We start from the raw sequence: 24,804 nt of genomic DNA on the forward strand, positions 1-24,804 counted from the left end.
GTCTTATTTTTCTTTGTATCCTCAGTGCACATGGTAAATATTCAAGTAACTTGGATGGGTGGATGGATGGGTAACCTGAGCTGGACTATTGGCATTCATTTTCACATCATCCAGCAGGTGGCAGAAGAAGACAAAAGCTGAACAGAGGCTGACCTGTCTTACCTTTCACACTGGTCACTTTCTTCATGATGGGTTCCTGGTCTCGGCACAGCGTCACTGTCACTGTGGCTCTGGGTGCACCATAACCCCAGATCACTGCCCCTGCAGGCTCCCTCTGCAGCACCATGTAGTCATCGATGTACGAAGCAAAGCGAAAACCAACATCTGAAAAATCCAGCAAACATTTAGAAGAGCATCATTGGAGAGATTCAGAGCCAGATTGAATCTGGTGGAACAGCGAGGAACACACAGTCTTAATACGTGAGAATTCCAAGTTACCCTGTCCTTTCAGTTTTCTAAAACTAGATCTTATTCCTCCTAATTAGGTAAGCAGCATTACAAGGACAGTTTCCAGCAGTATGCATCATAGAACAAGATGACCAGTAAGGAAAATTCAAAGAGCCTGGGACAACCCATTTAATACATGCCTCCTCCCCTTCAAAGCTCCTCATGTTCCTTTGCTCTCAGACCTGGCCCTAACGCTTGACTCCCTCCCCCCAAAATCACCAAACATGCTCTTTTTATGCATCTCACAGATGGTATTTATGAGAAAAATAAACCACTTCCTTTCCCTACTTTCCATTACCACTCCCACTCCTCATAGCTTGGAATAAAGAGGCTGCCTCTCTCCATCACAGCCCTTTCTAATCTTTTCCCTCCACTCTTTATCTCCCCTCTTCCATTCTCTGTGTCAATTTCCCTCAAATAACTCTCCTTATTGTGTTTTTCTGACAACCCACTGAAAATTCTAAATAAATCTTTATGAGTATATGTGACAAGTCTGACTCCTTCTAAGGTAAATTCAAATCAATTAAGATGCAAAAAATAAGGTCAGTGAGAGAGAGAAGGTCAAAGTGTCTGAACCAAAGGTCTTTCCTTGCAATTTGCCCATTTTGCAAGCTAAATTATATGAAAAGAAAAAGAGCCCTTGAAACTGTGGATTCTATTCTAGACAGTCACTAACAAGGCTGAATAAGAATTCACTTTAACGAGATCATTCCTATTTTTAACCTCTAGCCTATATCAAAGTATTTTATTAATAACAAGTATCTATCCAAATTATCTCAGTGAATTCATCAAAACTTAATAAGAAAAAAAAAAAACTTTTTCACTTACATCCCACTTTATCTGAAGAAAACAAACCAAAACCCCCTAGAAGAAAATAATTAACAAAATTAAGATTTTTTTTTCGAGTGTTTTAAATAAAAATGATAGGCAGGAAAGAGAATCAGAACTAACAAAGTTGACATTTTTTTCTCCCTGGAAGCTCCAAATGATGGCAGCCCCTCAGGCTATACTTAACAGGGCAGCAACATTAATGGGTCTCCTACACAGACTTGGTGGCCTATTTGTCCTGCACTTCAAATAACAGCCCAGTCCCTAGACATCCTCAGCTCTCTCTTAGGAGCTTGTTCCATCATAAATCTACATGGCAATCAAAGATCATCCAGAAGACCCACTGAGCTGGAGATGCACAGCTACCAGAAGCAAAACGCTCTAAGATGAGACTACAACAGTCTAGAATTGCATAAGCACTTTTGGCAGCCTGCTGGAGGGAAGGGAAGAGGCGCATGCGTGGGAAGACCTAGTCTTGGGTAAGTACTTCAAATGGAACAAGACCTGAAAACCCAAGGCCTAAGAGCTAAGCAGAAAGAGGATGGGGTAGGGAAGAGATTGAAGAAAACTGGCTGCTGCAGCTGTTATTGTTGTTTAGTCAGTAAGTCATGCCAGGCTCTTTTGTGACCCCGTGGATCATAGCCCACCAGGCTCCTCTGTCCACAGAATTTCCCAGACAAGAATACTGGAGGGGGCTGGCTGCAGGCATGAGACCATGCAAATGAGGGGTCCTGGGTGTGTGCAGCCACCTGCTCAAACACTGGGGAAAAATACCTTCCCCCACCCCCTCAGTTAGTCTGTTGTTGACCACACACATCCATTGAACCTGTTTGTGCACAACTCTGTTCTGAGTTACAGAATTTTAGACATGGAAAGGATCTTTTACACCCTAGGGTAGAATCATGTTATTTACTCATCAGACTGAGGCCCAAGTAGATTGGTAATTTTTTAAAATAATTTGCATATTGTTTATTTCAACAAATATTTTAAGTTGCCCACTATGTTCACTTCATGGCAAATAGATGGGGAGACAGTTGAAACAGTGGCAGACTTTATTTTTCTGGACTCCAGAATCACTGCAGATGGTGATTGCCGCCATGAAATTAAAAGACGCTTACTCCTCGCAAGGAAAGTTATGACCAACCTAGACAGCATATTAAAAAGCAGAGACATTATTTTGTCAACAAAGATCCATCTAGTCAAGGCTACAGTTTTTCCAGTGGTCATGCTGTGATAGTTGGACTATAAAGAAAGCTGAGCACTGAAGAATTGATGCTTTTGAACTGTGGTGTTGGAGAAGACTCTTGAGAGTCCCTTGGACTGCAAGTCCATCCTAAAGATCAGTCCTGGGTGTTCACTGGCAGGACTGATGTTGAAGCTGAAACTCCAATATTTTGGCCACCTGATGCAGAGAGCTGACTCATTTGAAAAGACCCTGATGCTGGGAAAGATTGAGGGCAGGAGGAGAAGGGGACGACAGAAGATAAGATGGTTGGATGGCATCACCAATTCAATGGACATGGGTTTGGGTGGACTCCAGGAGTTGGTGATGGACAGGGAGGCCTGGTGTGCTGCGGTTCATGGGGTCGCAAAGAGTCGGACACAACTGAGCGGCTGAACTATGTGCCATGGAGAAGGAAATGGCAACCCACTCCAGTATTCTTACCTGGAAAATCCCTTGGACAGAGGAGCCTGGCGGGCTACGGTCCATGGAGTTGCAAAGAGTCAGACACAACTGAAGCAACTTAGCATGCACTATGTGCCAGGCACAATTTTAGGCACTGAGGATACAACAGGGAAAGCAGTGGGGGCAGGGAAGGCAGACAAAATTCCTTGCCAGCAGGAAGCTTACATTCTACTGGGGAGCTTAACTGTGGCAGGCAGAGAACTAGTCAAGTGACAGATGTTAAACTTCTTTGGCTCCAAATCACACAGGTAGTTCAGGACAGGAAAGGAAATGAAGCCATCCGATTCCAAGATTACTGCAATCACTACTCTGCCACAGTTAGATACTGGTGGTAAAGCAAAGAAACGTCACATTCCTTGTCGTTATAAAGCTCACATTCCAAGCTGACAACAGTAGACAGTGGTCCATTACCAAGGAACGGAGCAATGGACAAAACAGAACGAGAAAGGTGGTGGGACTGGTCAGTGTTTTTGTCAACTACAAGACCCTTAAGATTTGAATTTTTTGTTTTAGGTCTTCAATTTTTTCTTCATTTTGGTGTCAGAGTAGAAAAACAGGAATTAGTGTTCTGGGATGGTAAAAGTAGTCATTAAAAGATTGACAACATGAGGGCAGTGGTTACTTCTGGCTCCCTTGGGAAGGAATATCCTTGGAGTCTCAATAAAACTGCAACAGTCTAGCTCTTAAATTGTGTGTAAAGCCCTTGGGTGTTCATTTTATTGCTTCACTGCTACATATGTTCATGTACATTTCAAATATTACATGATAAACATGGGAAGAGAGGGAATGATTTGAAGAAGTCCGGATATGCAACCAAACACCAAGGAAAGAAAATCTAGAGCATCAATGAATGAAAAAATAAAGTCATTGTTAATGAAGGTTATGTAACAACATGACCCAAAGGCAAAGATAAATACTGATGTTACGGTTAACAGCCTTTAACATAAAAACTAATAATGGCCCTCTTTCCCTTCTCCCCACTTCATATACTGGACTCAAACGTCACTGTGTGGGGATGAATCAGGAAATGATACACAGAGGCTAGTTTACGCCTTTGTTAAACCCCGAAAACCCTTCATGAACTGCAGTTTGTCTTCATCTATGTACTTGGCAGATTCATACACAGAGCAAGAGTCCTTTTTCTGCACGCAGTCTGTTCTCCCACTGAAACTTTCTTTTCTGTGACCCAGCGTCCAGCCCGGGGTCAAACGACACGATATGACCAGAAAATAGTCAAAATGAGTCATCCTCCTCCCCAAGAAAACGGCTATTATCCCACTATCAATGCCCGCGAGCAGGAATCAAAGCTGAGTCTTAAATACTCCGAACTGGTGAGGGGGCTCTGTCTTAGCCATCATCACCACTTAAACTAGTAAAGTTAATTCCCCCAAGGAATCCAACCCGGGGCAAACCCTCCCCAACGGTACCACTGAAGGGGCAGCACTGAAAAGTTTTGGATGACTCAGTCACCCGTTTCCAAATATTATCTAACTAGCTTCGCCCGCTCCCCTTCGAGTTCCCCCGCAGTTCTTTAAAGACCCTGAGAGCCTCGGTCTGGGCACACCTGGGCCTCCTCTCCTGCGATAAACCCAACTCTCTCGCTGCCCCACGCAAGGCGTCATAAGGGCGCTGGAAGGGAGTGGAGGAAGCAGACGGGCCGGAGTTCCGGCCTAGCAGACACCTGCAACCTAGGCCTGTGCCGTAGAACCCGGTTCCTGCCCCGGGATCCTTGCCCGACCTAGAGAAGCAGGCGCCGGGGGCGGTCCTGCGGAGGACGCGGAATCTCGGAGTCCTCGCAGGCCGACGGATGGGCAGGGGTCGGGCCGAGCGCGGCCTCCTCACCTGCACTTACGTGGGCCTGCAGGAGTAACCGCAGCACCAGACCCAAGACAATTCCCGACGCAATCATGTCGGCAAGAAGCCGACCCCGCCACGCAGGCCTCGGGGCACGGACGCCAGCGAGGGCGGGGCCGCGGGGCGGGGCGGAAAAAGCCTGACTCCGCCCTTCCCAGGCCAGTCAATTCGCGAAGCCGTCCGCGGCCGCTGGGCGGGCCCGTGCCTCTCTTCGGCCACCGTAGTGGAACGAGGGAGCGGGGACGGGGGAGGAAACGGTTTCCCGGCAACGAGAAGAAACAACCGGAACCATCGGCTCCAGCTCTGAGAGAACGGAGAGGTGAGGCGGTTTACCCCATTTCCTCTTCGAAATAGAGACCTCGCCTTTTCCCTTCGTCTCAGGTATTTTCTCAGGATCCGCTCCCGCAATCTGGGAAGCCGAGGTCAGGCTGGGAACCCAGTAGCCCATTCTGCGAGTCTGAAATCCGAGACCCTCGACGACCCGCCCCCCAGGAGACCTGTGGTCCCTCTCCGACCTCCCTCCACTCCTCACGTCGGTCTAGGGTTTCTTCCTCTTCACAACCAGTGATTCAATGCTTCAGCTCCTGTTCCGTCAAAAAAGAAGAAGAAGGAGGAGGAGAAGAAAGTCCCTTACCACGACTTCCGGGCTTATTCGGCAGTAATGGTGTCACATACAGGCCAGGTCCCTGAGTGTTGTTTGCAGACTCAGTAGCCCAACCCGCTGCTTAGCAGCTATCCTTATCTGGCCCTTGTATGCTAAGAGAGAAAACAAAACAAACAAAAAAGTAAAAATCCCAAACCTTTTGAGGCTAGAATTGCTATGTCGTGACCTTGCCCCCAGCTCTCTCGGCCCACTGCCTCGTCCACAAATAAAGAGATGCTTCGACGAGGCATCCTAGGTCATACTTCAGAAGTGAAAGCCAGGGGAACGACTCAAGTCCGAAACATATTCATTCGACAACTTAGAGTAGTTTCAATGACTTACTTTTTTTTTTTTTAAGACCTTAAACAGGGTTTTTTTCCGGCAATTTAAGATGAATTTTTAGCAATCATTCCCTAAATTCCTGTGGGATAGGAAAAATTACCCTTTTAAAGGGAGAGAGGAGAAAGTACTTAGTATCATAGTGAAAATTTGTGATTTTTGTAATTTTTAAAAAATGATTTCACCTATTAAATATTTTTAATGTTCTAATAATGGAAAATTTCAAAAACTTTTTGGAAGAAATTGACGGACTTGGATTGTACTGGGGGGGAAAGGATTGAAGTCCAGAAATTTGGGTGTCTCAGAAATAATTTGAGGTCTTAATTGTGATTATTTGAGTGAAATGAGACAAATTTAAAGACAGAATTCTTTCATGCATCTCTAGGTACAGTAGACTGGTCCTCCCAAGGAGATGTCGATTCCATTTTCCAACACCCACTACCGAATTCCACAAGGATTTGGAAATCTTCTTGAAGGGCTCACACGTGAGATTCTGAGGGAGCAACCGGACAATATACCAGCTTTTGCCGCAGCATATTTTGAGAATCTTCTAGAGAAAAGAGAAAGTAAGCTTTTTAAAAATAGGCTTTAAAAAATAACAAGAGAGCGTGACTAAACGTTTGATTATGGTGAAACTTGTTTAAGACCAGCATCATTCCATACAAATCCTTTATGAGGCAGGGAGCTTTCAACTAACAGTTCTTGTTATTTGAAACAGCCTTTGAGGGGCTTCCCAGGTGGCACTAGTGGTAAATTACCCAACTTTATACAGTAATACCGGAGAGTTAAAAGACACAGATTCGATCCCTAAGTTGGGAAGATCTCCTGGAAGAGGGCATGGCAACCCACTCTAGTAATATCTCATGGACAGAGGAACCTGGCAGGCTACAGTCCATGGGGTCGCAGAGTCTGACACGACTGAAGTTGCTTAGAACACACGCGGGTGCCTTGAATCACATTATTCACATTATTGAAGATTACCAGTTTATCACCCAGACCTGCTTTGTATTTCTCATGGACAGGTGGGGTGGAAGCGGGGCTCTTAAAAACACCCAGCCTAGCTCTTTTCCTACATACTGTGCCTATGCCTCCCAGGCAGTTGATAGTCTCTTCTTCCCGGGAGGAGGGTTTGTGGTTTTCTTTATATTTTGACTCTCCTCACTTGAAAGTATTAAGTGTTGTAAAAAAAAGAATTTTATACTCCTTAGATTAAATAAGTTGGTATTCGCAGGGGTATATGAAACTGTTCCTCAATAAAAGTACAGAGAAAAACTGCTTTGAAAAGTGAACTTCCAGCTTGGGAAAGTAATTTATATTCTTTTTCTGTATTTCCAAGGTCGCATACTGTCCAAAGACTAAGATTCATGCTAACTGTTCGGCTGAGAGCCAAAGCAGAGTTTCTTCACTTCCATAAGTAAAATTTCCAAATTCTCAGCTATTAAGTTTCTATTAAAAACCCTGACTAGAACAACCATTTTGTTTAAGCTGTTATCATTATGTTTGATAACAGTATTCCAACAGAGTAGTAAAGGTGCCCCAGGTGTGGCTCAAAGGCAAAGAATCCTGCTTATGCAGGAGATGCTGGTTTGGATTCCTGCATCAGGAAGATCACCTGATGAAGGAAATGGCTCCCACTCCAGTATTATTGCCTGGGAAATCCTTTGGACAGAGGAGTCTGGCAGGCTACAGTTCATGGGGTCGCAAAGAGACACAACTTAGTGGCTAAACAACAACAAGAAACAAATAGTCAAAGCAAATAAACATTCCATTTTAATCGTTTTGCAGAGGGAGGAAACCTACCATGAGGCTTGAACTGAAATAACACCCATACACCCTACGTGGCTCCACCTCCTTCTCTTTGCTCTACCTTAACCAAGCTCAGAATCTCTGCCAATTTTCTGAATTGCTGGTCTTTTCCATTTCCGGTCAGTGTGAATATTTGTTACCCAATCTGAAACTTAATGCCACTAAAAAAATCTATTAAGAGAAATCATTTAGAGTAAGAGGTGAATTGCAATGAACATTAATTTTCTTATTATAACAATTTTACAAACACGTGACTAAAAAGTCTTTGTTTATTTGATTTTGGACCTCAGAAACATCCCATTACAAAACCATGGGAGTCATTTGTCACCAGATCATGATAATTAAAGTAACTGGTGATTCAGATTGATGGTCTCAGAATACAAACTTTCTAGCTAATAAAAAATGGGTAAAACTATTTTGAAAAATGTTAAGTACCACACCCATTTCCACTCATATAAATGAGGTGATACAAGGATCAGAAGTTAGCCTTTCCAAAAAGACAGATAAGAGTCCTCTAGCCTAGTCTCTCACAGAGTGCAAGAATTCCCTTGCCAGCATTCCTCATAAGTAATTACTCATCTTAATCTTGAAGATTTCTTTGTGACAGGAAATGTTTTAGTATATGACATAAAGTGGTATCAAACGTCTAGGGAAAAGGTGGGCTTTTATTAAATGATCTTGAGATAAAGATGTTAAAAGATTAAATTGGATCTATTTCTTACATCCTATACCAGGATAAAGTTTCAAATTGATCAGAGATTTAAACATTTTAAAAAATGAAACCATACAAATACTGGAAGAAAGTATGGATGAATTTCTCTGTAACATAAAAGAGGAAAAATTCTTGCTAGCTAAGTTACTATACGTTAAAAATCCAAAAGCAATTAAAATATTGATAAAATTGGCAACATAGAAATAGATTTTTACTTTTACAAAAATCACCACATGGAAAATAAAACTACAAATGACAGGAAAAAAATTTGTAAATTCTATTACAGTAGGTTAATCAATATACTGAATGAAAAGCTTGTCAAAATCATGAGAGGAAAACAACAACAACCTTGTATTAAAAATGGGCAAGTGATATGCGCAGACAATTTGCACAAAAATAAGTGCAAATGACTCACCCTCAACATATGAAAATGTATTCAAAATAACCCATGATAACAGAATAACAGAAGCCCAAACCAAAACTACAGTGAAGTTCCACCACCCACCAACAGGACTCCACTCATCAAGTTGACAAAAAGCCAAAAGTGTGTCAATTTATTGTAGGCAACACTAGAGAGGAAATAAGCACTCATATACATTGCTGAAGGAGATGCAAAATGATAACAGCCACAAGGAGGGGACTTAGCAATATCTACCAAATTACATCTATTTTTACCTTTGACCTGTATTTTATACACTTTTCATTGTATTGTTACTTGAGGAAGCAACCCAAATATTCATCATAGGGGATTTTTAAAAATAAACTTGAGTAAGTCTACACTACTAATAAATGTGCAGCTGTAAAAAACAAGCAAAAATGAAATGAGGACGATCTCTATGATGCTATAGAGTGACCTTCAGGGCATACTAAGTGAAAAAAGTAAGATAGAAGAAAATGTGTTTAGTATGTACCAATTATCTAACAGAGCTATTGATATGAAAGTATAACTGTTCACTTATATTTTTAAATGGAGAATAAATCTTTCTAAAAATTAGTTTTTACCCCTACCAGGAGAAGGAAGAGTGGAGGGAATAGCGTAGAAGCTAGACTTCTCTGACTATATCTTAAATCAAATCATGTATGTTTAACATAGTTATAAAAATAGAATTAAAATTGTATAGCAATTTCTAAATTTAGAAGTAAAATGAAATAAATGAACCTAACTGGTATTAAATGGGTAATATGACCACAGAAAAAAGAAATTATTCATGTTACTTTATAACACAGTGCTTTGTGCATTCCTGATGGATATAGCCTAAAAACAAAATGATGTTTAAAAAAATATATTAAATTGTTTTCATCACTGTTAATAATATTACAGTATAGTTATTTCAAAGTTTTTATACATTGTAGGACATAGCAAATAATTAACTATCCTATTGGTATTAGGAAAAGGATTTTTAGTGTAAGAAAAAGTACATACAAATATAAAAATGAAAGAAGTTAATAAACTCCCATAATTCTAAATTTGAGTTAAAAAGTGTCAGTGTGACTTCATGGTGTATTTTCTCTTTAAAAAATGACAATATTATTTTCTAGCTCTATACAGTTTTTTAAAGGCCTCAAAACAATGAGCAGCCCAGTACCAGTGAGCCCTTGGTCCCTAGACTGTGGCTTCTAACTACTATTTTCCAAAAACCAGGGCTTCCTGGAGAACTAACCAATCCGGTGAACTGAACAGAAAGTATGCAAGATTAGCCTCACCTTGTTGTACCAGAAAGTAAGAAAACTATCAAAAATTATTAGAGTTGTTTCCATAGGACTCAGGAACATCTGAACACCTGAACAAGCTCATACTGGCCAATTTTGGACAACTAGAACATCGGTCAGATGAATAAATGCAGGGGATTGAAATTCATTCCATTTCTTAAATGTTCATTAGTTCATAATTATTTACTGGAAAGCAAAACAAACAACAACAAAAAACTCCTTGAGAGGATCCTAAGGAACTTACTTACTAATCTAAAAATTGGTAAATAGTCAAATCTCTAACCTGCCTTTACTCTAAGAACTGTATTTCAGAGTAACCAAATAGGTAAAGTAGTTTTTGTTGCATACTCCAGAAACAGAGAAGTAATAATCAAATTAGAACACTGCCATTTTGCTACCCCTAAAGAAATTATCTAAGTGAGTCATCATCAACAGGCCCATAAAAACAGTGAAAAAGAGAAACAACCAGATAATATTTCCTAACAGAATTATACCATGCTACCTATAAAGTATTCTTGGAAAAAAAAAAAAACCCTGAATCAGATCAAACCTGTAGATCTAACTGGAAATATACAGGAAATTCAAAGGCAAGTGAACTTGTTAAAAAATCATAATGGGAATGGAATTAGAAATATCCAAACTGTGGAAAACTCCAAAGGAAAAATGACTTAATTTCCTCAATAAATAAATGGCAAGGAAAAAATGTGGGGTGGGAGATAGGGAAGTTTCAATTAAAAGGGATTTAAAAGACATTACAAAAGTTGTGCGTTTGGGTCCTGATTTGAACAAATCAACAGTAAAAATAAATAAAAATACACTAGATAATGGAGCTTCCTAGGTGGCTCAGTAGTAAAGAATACAACTGTCCATGCAGGAGATGCAGGAGATATGGATTTGATCCCTGGGTGGGGAAGATCCCCTAGAGTAGGAAGTGGCAACCCACTACAGTACCTTTGGCTGGAAAATTCCCTGGACAGAGGCGCCTGGCTACAGTCAATGGGGTTGCGAAGAGTGGGACACAACTGAGCAGCTGAGCACAAGCAATACTAGATAATGGGAGGAATTTGGATATTTGATGGTATTAAAGAGTTATTGCTATTATTTTTAGGGGTGATAATGGCATTATGGCTTTATATCTCAGAGATGCATGCTGATGCAAATATTTATAAATGAAATAGTAAGATGCTTGGGGTTGGCTTGAAAATAATCAGAAGAAAGGACAGGAAAATGAATGAAGTTACAAATAAAATAAGAACAATCATGAGCTTGTAATTATTGAATCTGAGTAATGTGCACTTGGAAATTTGTTATACTATTCTCTCTACTTTCTAAGTCTGAAATACTTCATAATGAAAAGTTAAAGAAAAATTCTATTTAAATATAAATTCTTCTGTCTACCTGACTATATAATATGCCTACTTTTTTTTTAAGAAAAAACTTCTCCCATCTTTCATTTTTCCAAATTTCCTCACTATTCACCATTTATTTTTATACATTTTTCTTATGTTTACTAATACATAATAAGTTTCTATAAGTATATAATAATATATTTCTATACTGATATTTAAGTATTGGCATTTGTTCTCTACCACTCCCATTTTATTATAAGTTCTATGAAAGCATCAAGTAGGTTTTTTAACTGCCTGCCTTTCTAAATATCCTCAAGGGTTCATCTGATGTTTAATTCATCATCATCACTGGTTATATCTGCAGCACTAGGCTCTGTACAATGTCAATAAAATTTTCAAGGGTCAGTAAAGGACCTATAAATTGAAAAAGAAAGCAGTTTATGTTACTAGTCTGCATTTACTTTAATGAACTTCAAAGTAAGTCTGGAATTATATTTTTGTTATTTAGAAACCAGCTTTGATCCAGCAGAATGGGGGGCTAAGGTTGATGACCGCTTCTATAACAACCATGCATTCAAGGTATGGTCCTGATAAGCTTTTGGATTTGGTTAATCCTTCTCTCGGTCTCCAGTACAGAGATCACCTAATCATGAATATTGTGAAAGGCATTACAAATATCTTATGAAATCTTTTTAATTGTGCTATTCTTAATGGAAATAAATTCTTTTCTAAGGTATCTGAATCGTGTACCATACTGAGCTTAAATTTATAGATGATCAACAGGAGAAATGTACTTGAAAGAGATAGAATAATTACTTTCACTTATTGTGCAAATGTTATTGAGTATCACAGTGCTTATCAATAGCAGATGTGCAATAAACAGTGGTTGAACTAATGAAAGCTATTTCATAAAATAAAACACATAAAATAAAACAATCATTCATTATTGTTGATATCTTACAAAAGACTGATTAGAATTAAAGATGGTATAGAGCCTTCTCTATTAAGCCAATCTATTCAGAGTCTGAACCCATCTTCTCAGTAGCATTCTCAGAACCAGTCTTTCTCAACCAAGGCTCCTCGAAATAATTAAGCCCTAAGCCTAAGGCATCCGTTGCATGTCAGGAATCAATGTCTCTCCTTTGTATCTAGAATGATTATGTTTATGTACCATCCTTGGGAAAACTGAGAAAATAATCACTTAAAGCATTCTATGTTCTATGACTCCAATGAGAAACACTGGTTGAGAAAGGCCATGTGTGATCCAGCGTCTTTGGCACCAACTTGGAACTTGGTGGAAATTCAATCTCAAGCTCTACCCCAGGTCTACCAAATCAGAAGTTAAATTTTAACAAGATCCACAAAGTAACTTGTAGGTACGCCAGAATCTGGATGTAGCCTGAGAAGCACTACTTTAGACAACTATGATAATACTTTAGCCATGAAGCATCAGCAGGTACTAGAATTAGAAAACAAAGGTCAAATTTTGATGATATTACAGAGTAGATTTGGGGGATTTTCTGGGCAAATCCCACTGAGACTTATTCTGTGAGTTCAAAAGTGAAGTTCCATCCATTTGTGCCTGCCAGACATAGAGGTGTTCTTTTTATTTCCATCTAACTAGATTCTCTGTGTTCCTTTTTTATTGATAACAAAGGAATAATGTTGAAAATTTTTTAATCTTAAGTCACATAGCAATTTTAGATTATTTTTTCTTCTCTTTTGAATTCTAAAGGCTTTATTTGATTAGCTTATAAGTCCTTAAATTTATGTTTTATGAATTAAGGAAGCTCTCCCCATAGGTTGTAAATTAACAATGCTGCTCTTCTGGAGGAAGATTTCAGTAACCATGTCAAGATAGAACTGGTTTCCTTTTTTTCTATTTAAATCCTTCCCCACAGCAAAACTTACTTCTTTGACTTAGTTTTTACTTTGCAAACTTCATTAAAAAGTCAACTTGACTTCACATTTTGGAACAAAATAGGATTTATTTCATTTCTATTTGAGGAACTATTGGCATCTCATTTTTATTCTTTGTTCAAGGTTCATTACAGCATCATATGAAGTTTTAGTATAAGACAATGGCTTGTTTTTAATATAAAACAATATTACACACATTCCAAAAGCAGAAGGTCAAACTTTTTTTAACCAATTCCTTGGTCTTTAATATTTGTTTATGCTATTCCCTTGAGAGTTTTCTTTGTTTATCCAACCAGCTTTCTTTGTTTAAAAATATGTATTTAATTTCTAGTACTTATCAGTAATTTAATCTTTAATCACCTTTAAAGAGTTTGATCCAAGACTTTATTGTTTTGGAAACATTACCTATTTGGACCTCTCCCCTTTCTCCAGGAGCAAGAATCGCCTGAAAAACATGAGCCTGGAAAAGAAAATTCTCAGACATCTGTGAAAGAGAAGACAGCCTTAGTAAGTTATATTTTCCATGTACTGTTGGGTTCCTACAAAAAAAAACGACTTCACTCAATTTAAAATTATACTTCAAATATGAATCCAGTCTCATCCATATTGCTAAAATAATGAGAAACCTGTATGCAGGAAGCAACAGTTAGAACTGGACATGGAACAACAGACTGGTTCCAAATAGGAAAAGGAGTATGTCAAGGCTATATATTGTCACCCTGCTTATTTAACTTATATGCAGAGTACATCATGCAAAATGCTGGGCTGGATGAAGCACAAACTGGAATCAAGATTGCTGGGAGAAATATCAATAACCTCAGATATGCAGATGACACCACCCTTATGGCAGAAAGTGAAGAACTAAAAAGCCTCTTGATGAAAATGAAAGAGAAGAATGAAAAAGTTGGCTTAAAGCTCAACATTCAGAAAACGAAGATCATGGCATCCAGTCCAATCACTTCATGGCAAATAGATGAGGAGACAGTGGAAACAGTGGCTGACTTTATTTTGGGGGGCTCCAAAATCACTGCAGATGGTGATTGCAGCCATGAAATTAAAAGACACTTGCACCTTGAAAGGAAAGTTATGACCAACCTAGACAGCATATTAAAAAGCAGAGACATTACTTTGTCAACAAAGATCCGTCTAGTCAAGGCTATGATTTTTCCAGTGGTCATGTTGAAGCTGAAACTCCAATACTTTGGCCACCTGATAAGAAGAGCTGACTCATTTGAAAAGACCCTGATGCTGGGAAAGATTGAGGGCAGGAGGAGAAGGGGACGATAGAGGATGAGATGGTTGGATGGCATCACCGACACAATGGACATGGGTTTGTGTGGACTCTGGGAGTTGGTGATGAACCGGGAGGCCTGGGGTGCTGCGATTCATGAGGTCGCAAAGAGTCAGACATGACTGAGTGACTGACCTGAACTGAACTGAACTGAACTGAAAATAATGATTTTGCTTTCTAGATAACTAGCAACAGTGATGTACTAACTGCTGGATCATTTTTAGCCCTGCCTCTTATAAAGAAAACTATTCTTCCCCTTATAAAGAAAATCTTATTTTCCAAGTTTGTCAACAGATGGGAAAAATCTCCCCAAGGAGAAGAACAGACCAAAATCACAGTCTCAGCCTTGATCCTTCAGATTCCTCTTCCACTGGGGGAACTTTTCACTAATCGAGGCTGCCCCCACCACACAGTGGTAAAGGTTCAGACATAACAAAGGAAATTTGTTATGGGGAAATTATTCTCATGGGGAATTACTTATTACAGTCAAATTAAATGGCTTCACTCAGTGAGTCCTACTCATCTTCCATACATTTCACTCTACAAAATTCTGCCTAACGGCCTACATCCAAGCAATGGTGGGTTAGGCTCCATCCACCCTCAAAATGCTTATATTCAGTGGTGTGCTAAAGCTAGCTCTTACGAGACAGTTGTGCACATATCTACACCACCCCAAATATCACTTTGATATTTGAAATCAGCTATAGTGGGAGTATTAAGATCATCATAAATATTATGGATCAGGACTGTTTTTTTCTGAAGAGCCAGTTGTTAAACATTTACTATAAACATATCACTGTCTATATGCTTCATTGTCCAGATCCAAGAGAACCAAGCCTAGTGAGAAGAACTCACTGTCTATAGTGTTAAAGGCCAGACTTCTGAGTTTCTTTTCATATATTAATGTCCCAGTTAATTACCCAATAATTGAAACCCAAAATGGGCATCCCCCTCCCCAGTGCGGTGAGAGTTTTCCTTACAACCTTTATAATTCATTTCAGTGCAACTCCATCTGCTTAACATGAGCATAAGATACACTGGGAGGTCAGGAAATAAGGGAGGGAGTATCCTTTCCTTACATCTCTAATAGATGCTCTTACAGAGGTTTTTTGACTTTGAATTTTGGTCCCATTGATTTCTGACTTCAGCATAAGTCATTTGTCCATGTTAGGGTATCATCTCAGAGAATTTTATACCAATCTGTTTGTATTTTAATAAATTTCAAGAGCTGGACTTGCCCATTTGTCATGGGGGGGTGAAGGGGTTTAAATTAACCCAAAGGTCCTTTAGTAGGAAAATGAGTAAATTAATCAAAATACATCAATGCAATGGAATACAACAGTGCCATTAAAAAGTGGGCAGAATTATGTAGTGAATAACATAGAAAAAGAGAGGCAAGATTCATTGTCACATGGAAAAAGTAGTTGCAGAACATTGTGATTAGCATGATCTCATTTCTTTAAATAAAAAGGCAAATATATACCCATATGATTACATTTGATATATAGAGAAATTTTATAAGGTTATATTTACTTCACCTATAATAAGTTACCTCTTAGGTATAGAACTTTGTAAGACAGAGAAAACCTTCACTCCCACTGTACTTAAGTTTTTAAATGTATATGTATCACTTTTAAAATTTTAAAAATATATTAAAAGCTGTATGTCTATTGACCTGTACACTGAAGATGTGTGCATTTCACTATCTGTAAATTATACCTGTTTTTTGTAAGGAAGGAAACTATATGTAAAAATTCAACTAATCATGTTAAAACTGATTTTGTCACATTAAATGGATTCCTCTGTGGCATTTCATTTTAAATGTATGGTTCTGATTAGCTAATCATTGAAAATTTAAGAATACTTTAATCCATTTTGTGTAATCACCATTCTTTTGAACAGCACACTTACTATTCTTCTTGGCATTTTTACCCTGCTTCAAGGATTCTGAGTTATTTCCCCCCAAAAAAAATGTTAAATAAGAAGCTGTTAAATAGGAGCTATTTCGGGGGGAAGAAATTGACAGCAATCTTTTATTGCAGAGACGCATCAAAAATTGACAAAACAAAATGCCTACTATTTTGGCATTCACTATTCGGTACCCCTATGGGCTTCCCTGGTGACTCAGCAGTAAGGAATCTGCCTGCCAATGGGAGACAAGGGTTCAGTCCCTAAGTTGGGAAGATCCCCTGGAGAAGGAAATGGCAACCACTCCAGTATTCTTGCCTAGGAAATCCCATGGACAGAGGAGCCTGAAGGGCTATAGTCCATGGGGTCGCAAAGAGTCGGACACAACTTAGTGACTAAACAACAAGGACAACATTTGGTACATATACAATGTGATGATATGTAAAATTCCTTCAGGAAGCAACCCATCTCAACTGTTACATCCCTAAATTGATTAAATTTAGGCATTTATTTTTATGGCATCAAAATATGGGGGATGTTTAAAAGTCTCTTACTTGTTCTCCTTTCTGGGAAGGAATCTCCTGAAGAAGACAAGGATATGGAAGAAAATGCTGCTCTCAAAATCCAGGCAGCCTTCCGGGGACACTTGGCCAGAGAGGAGGTAAAGAAAATGAAATCGAGTGATCTTGAAGAAGAGAAAACAGAGGAAAACGAGTGAGGAGACTGGCTTTACCCCACAGAAAACAAGAAAAAAATTGAAATCCATCAACCTTGTTGTGATTGTCCTGTTTTCTTAGTAAGTGAGATTTGATGTCATGAAATAACATTTGTTGCTGTTGTGAAAAATCTGTCGTGAGCATTTGTTTAATAAACATGCCATTGAACACATGCCTCTTGAAGATTTCTCTGATATCATGAGTCTTATTTATACTACTCCCAAGTGTATGTCTAGAGGCCCTTGGATTTAGAGTTACAAAGCTGGATTTAGAGTGTCTGGCCTAACCATTATCTAATGAATAAATATTCTCTATCACATCCCTGAAAATTAGTCCTTTGTCTCTTGTTTCACTCCCAGTAGTAGAGAATTTCACTGCCTTTCTAGAATAGTCCATTTAATTTTTGAGTAACTCAAATTTATTAGAAAGATAAACTAAGTCAAAAACCTATCTCCCTGGAAGTTTCACTCATTGGTTTTCATTTGTCATGCATGCAGACAATCTTTTATTGAAAAAATGTATTGAGCACAATTCATGGGCTGGGATTTAGCAGTAAACATCTGCTCTTACACTCATGCAGCTGGCAGTTTGTTGTGGTTTTTTTTGTTTTTTTTCTTTTGTCTTGCTCTCCAGAACTACACAGAACTAGACTAATGTATAATATTTGCAAAAAAACAAAACCTATCTTAACGTCATAGATGCTCTGTTCTTTAGCTAAAATGTCCCAAGTTTCTTTAAATTGTAAATGATAATACATGTTTCACAAACTCAGGAGCCCATGCCTTTTATTTTTCAGTGAACCATTCAGGCTCTCAGGGCCTTATTTTCAGAAAGTTTAGTTTTCCTTTTTTGAGGCTTCCCCACCCTTGAATATCAAAAAGACTGCAGGGTTCATGTCTTAGGCCAGAAGTTCCAGTTCCCTTCCCAGAATAAAACGGAGAGAAAATGGAGTCTTATCTTTTCATTAGTGCTGTTGCCATCTACCAGCAGACTAAGGTAATGTTCTGCCTGATTTAAGAGACAAAGACTTTTTCCCTAGTGAATATATAACAGGGCAAAATAAGATGCCAGTTAACTTTTTCAATAATTCTATTATACATGGGAAGTGATTAAAACTGTGTCTTCCATGTAGTCAGTGTACACACAGACACACACACGCATACACAGACACATCTAGGGATGGTAGTATTTTTGGTGAAGGAGGAAAAGAAACAAATAGTGGTGGTGTTAGGACAAGCCATATGAATTAACTTTTATTAGCATGTGTTTGAGTTTCTTCTTATCTCTCTGGCTGCTCCTTTTCAATCTTCTCCACTGCTAATTCTTCAACACCTCAACCACCAAATACAAAATGCCCCCAGCCTTAGTCCTTGGACCTCTCTTCAAGTGATCACACTTACTTGTGGATCCCGTCCAGTCTTGGCTTTATTATTTTTTTTTTTAGTGTGTTATTTACTTATCTATGGCTGCATCAGGTCTTGGGTGTGACACAGGAGTCCTCGTTTACAATCTGTCAGCAAAATCTGTAGATTCTATGGCTAAAATCACCCGGCATCTAACCACTTCTGTTGTTGCCACCCTGGTTCTAGTTCCCATCATCTCTCCCATGAAGCATCGCAGTTCCCTTTATCTTGGTCATTGACACACTAATGCTGTACAACCCACTCCAAATTCAATGATTTCAAACATTTTTTTCTCATGCTCAGTCATGTCCAACTCTTCATGACCCCATGGACTATAGCCTGCCAGGCTTCTCTGTCCATGGGATTCTCCAAGTAAGAATACTGGAATGGGTTGCCATGCCCTCCTCCAGGGGATCTTCCCAACCCAGGGATGGAACCCATGTCTCTTACATCTCCTGCACTGGCAGGCAGATTCTTTACCTCTAGAGCCACCTGGGAAGCAAGCTGGGCTGGACTGCGGGCTCAAGAGCAGGTTCAGGTCTGCTGTAAGCTAAGGCTTTGTGGGTTGGCTGTGGAAGGTCTGCTTCAGGCTGTGAGCCCAAGAGTCATCTGCAGTCCCTTTGATTCATGTCTCCTATTCAGAGCCTAGGCTGAATACCTAGGGCATGTTCTTCTCATGGTGGTCACAGAAGCACAAGCAGGAAAAACCAACAGAGGAGAATATTCCAGGATTTTGCTCATAACTCTTCTCTGGAGTAAGAGGTCACCTGGCTGAATTTCAAGGCAGTTTGAAGTCCCTTACAGGAAATAGTGTAATATTATCAGGGGAAAGGAATAGTGGGTGCTGGGCAGCAAACAATACCCTTCACAATATTTGAATCTACAGGGCTTCTCACTATGCTTGTACTGCCTATTAAATCTTCTGTCACAAGCAAAGGCTGGGGAAGTATTGAGAAAAAAAGGAAATAGTTAAAACAGTGAATGAGAGCTTAACAAACACAGACCTGCAGGGATTTAAATCGCCTGCCACAGAAATTGCAATCTGAATGGGTGTTCTTTGGAGCTGTGCGATGCAGACAGGGGAACCTCCCAAAAGAAAGAGCTTTGGATTCTAGGAGAAGATGAAGATCATGTGAGAGAGAAAAAACAAACATTTTTTAAAACACATGCAAAATGTTGCTCTGTGGGATGCTGCATGTGAGAGTCTGTAAACATGCATTTTTCATAAAACGTTCATATGAACATTTCATATGAACACTGTATCTAGAGAGAAAGTCTTCTGTCAAGATCATCAGTCTGTCCTTTTCAGTAAATTTAAATCCAATATCATCTGGAGGGACATGTTCTCTGTTGTGCTATGTACAGAGCTCGATCAGTGTTTCTGTGAGTGAGAAATGAGGCCCAGATTAAGAATCTGACTGTTGCTATGATTCTGCATCTAAACAGGTATCATTCTTTTTTTTTTAAGTCAGATTAGATTTTCTATGACAAAATATGTTTGCCTTTTCATACAGTTATTCTAGTCCAAGATACTTTAATTTTTAAATTAAAAAAAAAAAATTTTGGCCCTGCCATGGTATGCAGGATCTTAGTTCCCAAACCAGGGATTGAGTTCATTCCTCCTGTAGTGGAAGCCTGTAGTCAACCATTAGACCTCCAGGGAATTTCCCAGAACACTTGAGTTTAAAATAATCTTCATTTTAAAGCACTGCATTTTAAAAAAATATTTTAGAACGTGCATCAATATCAAAATTTGCTAATTAAACCAACATTTCTTTCAATGTTTAATAATTTTCCATACTCAGTAATATCATTCACTTTTGTCATTTTCCTAAAGCAAAATAAATACTTACTTCCCTAATTTCTCAATGAAATCCATCCAATCATTCCTATCTGTACCTCAAAACAACTTGAGTTTGAGTTTCTTAACATTTGAAAACATTTCAGCAGGTACTATATTTTCTTCAAACTGTGGGTTTTCTCCTGTGAAATTTTCCCATGGTCTTATTTTATGGGGAGGAGAAGAGGCCATTCAGGAGCCAGCTACTAATTTCCCACATGCAGCTCTCTTGACATGAGGATGTTTCTAAAGAGCAGTTTACAAACATAGGACAAGCACTTTCACTCTTCATTTTTAATCCTGTTTTTCCCATCTGTCTCTGAGGAGTGTATAATCATGACCCAATTTGTATCAATTTATGATGTTGATAAACATTTCAAATCTGAAGTACTTTAGACAAATATAGCTACTGGGATTGACAGTTATTTATGCCCATGAGGCTCTCAGAAGAGACTTAACATGCAAAATACAGTATTACACAACGTGAAATTATTTTCATGAATGAACCGTGCTTGGGAGTAACCAGTCTCTGTTGTGTGGAGCAAAAAAAGAGAATGCCCGCCAGGTGGTGATGTCATAGTAACTAAAATCTGAACAGCCACCATGCTCATTACCACACACCTTGGCAAAGGATGGTCAACACTCCAAAACCAAGAGATCACCAGAGGAAGTATATCAACACTACCAGAAAGGGGGTCATATATAAGGAAAAGGTGTCAACATTGGCCATCATTTTCTCCCTGAAGGCTCCTGTCTCAAAGGATTCTGAACAAGAACTAAGGCATTTTATTCCATTGAAATGATATTACTAAGAAGTAGGGCTCAGGGCTTCCCTGGTGGTTCAGTGGTAAAAGATCTGCCTGCAGATGTAGGAGACACAGGTTCGATTCCTGGTCCAGGAAAATCTCACACGCAGTGAAGCAATGAAGTCAAAGATCCACAACTATTGAACCCGCACTCTAGAGACTGGGAGCTGCACCTACTGAAGCCGGTGTGCCCTAGAGCCTGTGCGCTGCAATGAAAGAAGCCACCGCCATGAGAAAGTCCACGCACTGCGAGAAAGAGTAGCCCCACTCACTGCAACTAGAAAAAAGCCCACAGAACAACGAAAACCCAGCACAGCCAAAAATCTATAAATACAATTATTTTTTTTAAAAGTAGGGCTCAGTTTGATAAATCAGGCATTAAACCAATTTTGGAAGCTATCAGAAAACTTGCTTTTGAGAAAATAGCATGCTTGCCTGCAGACCTAACAATATGGTAAACAATCTTGATGGTGAGTTTAGATTGCTTGCTTTTAGATTGCTTCACTAACTTAAGCCTTCAGCAGTAAGTATGAGCTACTTCAGTCCAGGTTACACTCTCCTTCAAGGCAGCTTGTGTCTACTGACTAGTCACCACAGTGGTACAAGGGCTTGGCCTTTTGCCTCAAAATAAGGCAACCCTGCAGGGCCATCCCAGCTCTCAGTCACAGTATTGACTGAGCTTGTGTTGCAATTTTATCACAGTCCTAATCCAGTCCTGCGTCCCTACCATCCTAACAGATATCAGTCCTGAATGTTCAGTTCAGTTCAGTCGCTCAGTCGTGTCCGACTCTTTGCGACCCCATGAATTGCAGCACTCCAGGCCTCCCTGTCCATCACCATCTCCCGGAGTTCACTCAAACTCACATCCATCGAGTCAGTGATGCCATCCAGCCATCTCATGCTCTGTCATCCCCTTCTCCTCCTGCCCCCAATCCCTCCCAGCATCAGGGTCTTTTCCAGTGAGTCAACTCTTCGCATGAGGTGGCCAAAGTATTGGAGTTTCAGCTTTAGCATCAGTCCTTCCAAAGAACACCCAAGACTGATCTCCTATAGGATAGACTGGTTGGATCTCCTTGCAGTCCAAGGGACTCTCAAGAGTCTTCTCCAACACCACAGTTCAAAAGCATCAATTCTTCAGCACTCAGCTTTCTTCACAGTCCAACTCTCACATCCATACATGACCACTGGAAAAACCATAGCCTTCACTAGACGGACCTTTGTTGGCAAAGTAATGTCTCTGCTTTTGAATATGCTATCTAGGTTGGTCAAAATGAATGTACTCTCCTATAAATGCCCTCCATGCCAACTCTCCAAACCATTGGTCTCAAAAACCATTCCCAGGACACCTAACCTGCAAGGTGAAAATCTCTGATATATCTGCACATGTCAAAAGTCTTTTCTTCCTCTAATGTCATCTGTATCAAAATTCAGTGATGGAGGTGGAATGAAATGGGAGATTGGGATCAACATGTATACACTATTGATGCTATGTATGAAATAGATAACTAGTGAGAACTTACTATAAAGTACAAGGAACTCTACTCAGTGCTCTGTGCTGACCTAAATGGGAGAGAAATCCAAGAAAGAGGGGATATATGTATACGTATGGCCGATTGACTTTGCGGTACAGTAGAAACTAACACAACATTGTAAGTCAACTATAGGCCAATAAAGATTCATTTTAAAAATAAATAAAACTTCTTTAACTGTTAAAAAATTCTGTGATGGGCACACCTGCTGATCAGAGGCTAATCTGTAACAGAAGAATATATGTTTCTATCTATTATCTAAATGAATTCTAAGGGCTGAAATTCCAAACAGTAACACTACATACTGAATTGTGTCCCCTCCAAAATTCATATGTTGAAGCCCTAATGGGCAATGTGATTTATTTGGGGGCTTTGGGGAGATAATTATGTTTAGATGAGGTAATGAAGGGCTTACCTCATGATGGAATTAGTACTTTTATCAAAAGTAATTCCAGATATCTCTTCCTCCCTCCTTTCAACCATCCCTCTCTTTCTTGAACCATGGATTTATACAGATAAATAGCTATAAGCAGCTTTATTGACATCCAGTTGATATATAAATACCTGTACATATTTAACATGTACTATTTGAATAGTTTGGACATATGCAAACACCTGAGGCACCATCATCATCACAACCACAGTAATAGACATAACCAATACCGTCCAGAGTTTTCTGTCTCTTTAAAAAAAAAAATTTATTTCTTATAGATTTGTGTAATACCACTTAACATGAGATTTACCCCTTTTAAATTTTGACATGCACAGTACTGTACTGCTAACTGTAGGCATTGTGGTGTAGAGCAGATCCCTCTAACTTGCACATCTAGTTTAATGGAAATTTTATAACAATTAAACAACTTCTGGTTTATCCCCTTCTCCCAGCCCCTGGCAATGACTATTGCATTCTCTGCTCCGTAAGTTTATTTATTAATACCTCATACCAGTGGAATCATGTAGTATTTTTCCTTCTGTGATTGCCTTATTTCCCTTTGCATAATGTCCTCCAGATTTACCCATGCTGTTGCAAATTTCCTTCTGAAAATCCTGAGGCTGAATAATATTCCATTGTATGTATGCACCAGTTTCTCTATCCATCTGTCACGTGAGTATATGTTCCTCGGTTCTTTGTCTCGTCACAACAAAGATTTGGAGTGATGGACATTAAAGCCCCGTCAGCGTGTCACAGCTCTCAGGTCTTGGATAGACCGTGTTATAGCTCTCAGGTCTCGAATGGACCATGTTACAGCTCTTAGACAAATCAGTGTTACAGCTCAGTGTTACAGCTCTATTTTATTTAGAAGATAGCAGGAAAATCCATCTTCGAGGCGTGAGGGCACGTCGATCCAAAGACATGAGGAGAAGAGCGCCCCAGCGCATGGGAGAGAGAGAGAGCGAGCTGGCTTTGGCTCCTCTATTTATATGTTTCTCTCTTCCTGGGCCTGTCCTATGTAAATTGGGCCAGCCAGGAGTGTTGTTGGTTTTACCTGAGGTCCTCACTCCGGTCCTCGGACCTTTTTTTGTTCTATTTTTGCGGGCTTTTCCCTCCCTTGTCTTTTCGCCACCGCCATTTTGGACTCCTTTTCCCTATTTTACCTACCTAACACATCCATCTTCCCTCTCTTTCTATTACAGTGGAAGAGCTAATGGTGAAGGCTTACCTTTAATTGACAATTGAATATTAAAGTGGGAAAGAGTAGCAAAGGTTGCTCAGCTGTCACTTTGGGCTTCATATCAGATTGTTTGGGGGAGCCGTTTAACTGTTCAGCATCGTCTCCACCATCCTCCTTTCTGCTCTCACCTAGATCTTCTTTTCAGTGTCTGCCTGTTGTCAACACAGACCAAAGGCTGAGCCTTCTCTAGAAATAAATCCAGATCCGCTTAAGCCAAGTAGCACCTTCATCCCTTCAGGCGACTCTCATTATTCCAAGACCAGACATGTGATGCGATTTAAGCCTATCTAATTAGGCAAGAAACTCTCAACCAGGGGTGCTTTCGCCCCAGGAGACATCGGAC

The 24,804-nt window shown here is 39.6% G+C and overlaps 2 protein-coding genes across 4 annotated transcripts in view; one reads left to right on the plus strand and one right to left on the minus strand.

Moving 5' to 3' along the window:
• SIAE (sialic acid acetylesterase) overlaps positions 1–4,900 on the minus strand; it is a 37,873-nt gene extending 32,973 nt beyond the window's left edge. For 2 of the 3 annotated variants that reach the window (XM_052662066.1, XM_052662065.1), the window contains exons 1-2: positions 4,805–4,900; positions 163–324 (exon numbers count right to left, since the gene is read on the minus strand). In XM_052662066.1, the coding sequence (XP_052518026.1) occupies positions 163–324; positions 4,805–4,871 (229 nt within the window). In that variant the 5' untranslated portion in view covers positions 4,872–4,900. Of the gene's footprint in view, positions 1–153; positions 325–4,804 lie in introns of all 3 variants that reach the window. The other variant, XM_052662064.1, reaches the window with a different exon arrangement.
• A 145-nt stretch (positions 4,901–5,045) lies between these two features.
• On the plus strand, positions 5,046–17,339 carry SPA17 (sperm autoantigenic protein 17). The gene is made up of 5 exons (XM_052662391.1): positions 5,046–5,135; positions 6,184–6,364; positions 11,884–11,954; positions 13,728–13,802; positions 17,069–17,339. Exons 2-5 carry the CDS (start codon positions 6,211–6,213, stop codon positions 17,210–17,212), a joined length of 444 nt encoding a protein of 147 aa, XP_052518351.1. The 5' UTR covers positions 5,046–5,135; positions 6,184–6,210; the 3' UTR covers positions 17,213–17,339.
• Positions 17,340–24,804: the final 7,465 nt, after the last annotated feature.

The sequence above is a fragment of the Budorcas taxicolor genome, chromosome 25, assembly GCF_023091745.1.
Source record: "Budorcas taxicolor isolate Tak-1 chromosome 25, Takin1.1, whole genome shotgun sequence".
NCBI lineage: Eukaryota > Metazoa > Chordata > Mammalia > Artiodactyla > Bovidae > Budorcas > Budorcas taxicolor.